The following is a 2327-nucleotide window of genomic DNA, read 5'->3' on the forward strand; positions in this document are numbered from 1 at the left end:
GGTGATGGTGGTTAATTAAAGTGGGTGTGGTTACTTACTTTATCAATTTCTTCAAAACATGAGAAAATGAGACCAACAAAATGACGACCCATCAACTGGTAATTAGCCTGAGTACGAACATCTGAAAACATGTAATGTACATGTACATTACATAATAATAATAATAATTACAATAATAATAATAATCTATTACATGTACATGTAATAGATCAATACATTCATACAGGGTTTTTGGGCTGGTTTTTTTAGCAACTTTAAAAATTCGTAACAAATCCAATTTTTATCAGAATCAGCTCAAACTTTCTACACAACATAAGAACATGTATATGTATCAGGAAATGTAATAAAAATTGAGAATTCTCTACTTTTGATTTTTGGCAAAATTTGGACAGTGACCCTGTACTATAGTACAGGGACTTTTGTCCCATTTCGGAGTAAATTTAAAAATTCATAAAAAATGCAATTTTGATCGGATTTAGCTCAAACTTTCTATGCAATGTAAGAACATTTATATGCATCAGAAAATCTAATAAAAATGGAAAATTCTCTACTTTTTATTTCTGATGAAATACCCTGTACTGTATCTTAAGCCAAATAATAATGAACACACTTTTCGCTGACTGAAAAACTTCAATTATTTAACAAGTACGCATTATGTTTAGACAATACTAAATCCATAAAACCAATCAAACACTATTATACATTACTACTATTAGCCCCACCCCTTGCCCCTCCTACCATACCTACATGTGAAGGCCATACAGTAATATGAGGATGACTGTGATACCAACCCACCACTTGTACTGTCCTATTCATCCTCTCACTCAAGGCCTCAGCTTCAATGGCTCCTGATGACAGCTGCTCTGGGGATATCTCTACTCTGTCAGGTTGTTTATCAAGTCTCCTCATCATGTACAGTGAAAACACTTGAACTACAGCAACTTCTCCTTCTTCTATTATCTGCAATACATACGGACAGACTATACTAATAATAATGGAGGGTCTTCCTCTCACTTCTCCTAGTAATAGACCCATCACTTCTTCTCTTTCAGTGGACATGGCGTGAGTCAGACAGCAAAGATATGCATCACAAGTTAGCTCTACCCTAACGGCCACCATTTTAAAGACGTCACCAAAATTTTTGACGTCACATACCACGCCCTATTATTTAATTAACCAGCCCCACCCTAACCTCCTGCAAACCCAATGGCTACCAAAAGCAGCAGCAGCTCTCCTTCTCCTTCTCTCTTCACTTCTCCATTGACTATTAGTAATAATCCATTAACTGTAGTCTGTAGTATATTTATATATTATGTTTTATAGATCAACTTATTGATGTACTTGATCTGTTAAAGAGATGTGGTTTCCCTCAGACAAGATGGCATGAGCTGGGACTGAGACTAGGACTACACAAGAACATACTGGACGCCATTGAAAGGAATCATCCTGGTGATGTGTCTCGATGCTTTACAGAGACTCTCTCCAAGTGGTTGTCCAGAGTTGATAATGTTGACAGTAAAGGAGGAGCTACCTTTGACTCACTGTCAGATGCTCTTAAATCTATGAATGAGAATGCTGCAGCTGACAAGTTAGATCAAGAGAGTAAGTTATAAAGTTAATATCACTGATTGTGTAAAATGCTATGTAATATGTGTGTGTGTAATGCTATTATCAGTGGTAAAGAAGACTTGTACCGTTCACTGCTCAGATTGCTTAACGGGGGGCTAATACGATATAGGGCATAATGTTTGCAGTAGGAAAATTTTGTGAAATCTACTAAAATTCCAATTCGCAGATTTTAATTTTGCAAATTCTACCAGGTATGCCATGCGGATACTATATTAAATTGATATTTGCATATTTTATTTTCACAAATTTTCTTTATCTGCAAAATTTGTGTCCTGCAAACATTATGCCCTATATGGTATTTCATTTTATTATTAATTTTAAATTATTAATATTAAATTATTAATTTTAAATTTAATAATTTAATAATTTTTCTAAATTATTAATTTTAGAAAAATTAACCTATCTCACTAGCTTGATAGCCATAGAAACTCTACCTCAATGTACCTCTAGGTCTATGGGGCTCAATATTGCTCCATGACTCATGCATTAATATACTATATACTGAGAGTCGTTTTTATATACACATTGGCAATACTTGATTTTTTAAGTAAATATATTTTGCATTGTTTTCAGATGAATTGTTTCCTAAATCTGATGATACACACTCTACTGTTAGTTCACCAGTACCTCCATCAGTTACTAATAATGATACTACAGTACCATCAGGTGATATAATTTAATAAGATTATAATTATTTA

General features: G+C 33.8%; 1 protein-coding gene across 1 annotated transcript; it reads right to left on the bottom strand.

Annotated features, from left to right (window-relative positions):
* Positions 1-11: 11 nt before the first annotated feature.
* Positions 12-1129, bottom strand: LOC100641402 (lys-63-specific deubiquitinase BRCC36-like). Its single transcript, XM_020006304.1, has 3 exons — positions 1015-1129; positions 744-960; positions 12-121 (listed from the first exon to the last, which is right to left on the bottom strand). The coding sequence occupies exons 1-3, from the start codon at positions 1117-1119 to the stop codon at positions 12-14; spliced, it is 432 nt and encodes a 143-aa protein (XP_019861863.1). The 5' UTR covers positions 1120-1129.
* Positions 1130-2327: the final 1198 nt, after the last annotated feature.

This window comes from Amphimedon queenslandica, unplaced genomic scaffold, assembly GCF_000090795.2.
Source record: "Amphimedon queenslandica unplaced genomic scaffold, v1.1 AMPQUscaffold_10127, whole genome shotgun sequence".
NCBI classification, from domain to species: domain Eukaryota; kingdom Metazoa; phylum Porifera; class Demospongiae; order Haplosclerida; family Niphatidae; genus Amphimedon; species Amphimedon queenslandica.

What these genes read in the sequence shown, in the direction of transcription:
- LOC100641402 (XM_020006304.1), bottom strand. Translation starts at nt 1,119, where the DNA reads ATGGTGGCCGTTAGGGTAGAGCTAACTTGTGATGCATATCTTTGCTGT. An exon ending in TGGGTCTATTACTAGGAGAA is followed by an intron (nt 961 to 1,014) that starts GTGAGAGGAAGA and finishes TATGTATTGCAG; the next exon opens with ATAATAGAAGAAGGAGAAGT. An exon ending in TGTATGGCCTTCACATGTAG is followed by an intron (nt 122 to 743) that starts GTATGGTAGGAG and finishes ACATGTTTTCAG; the next exon opens with ATGTTCGTACTCAGGCTAAT.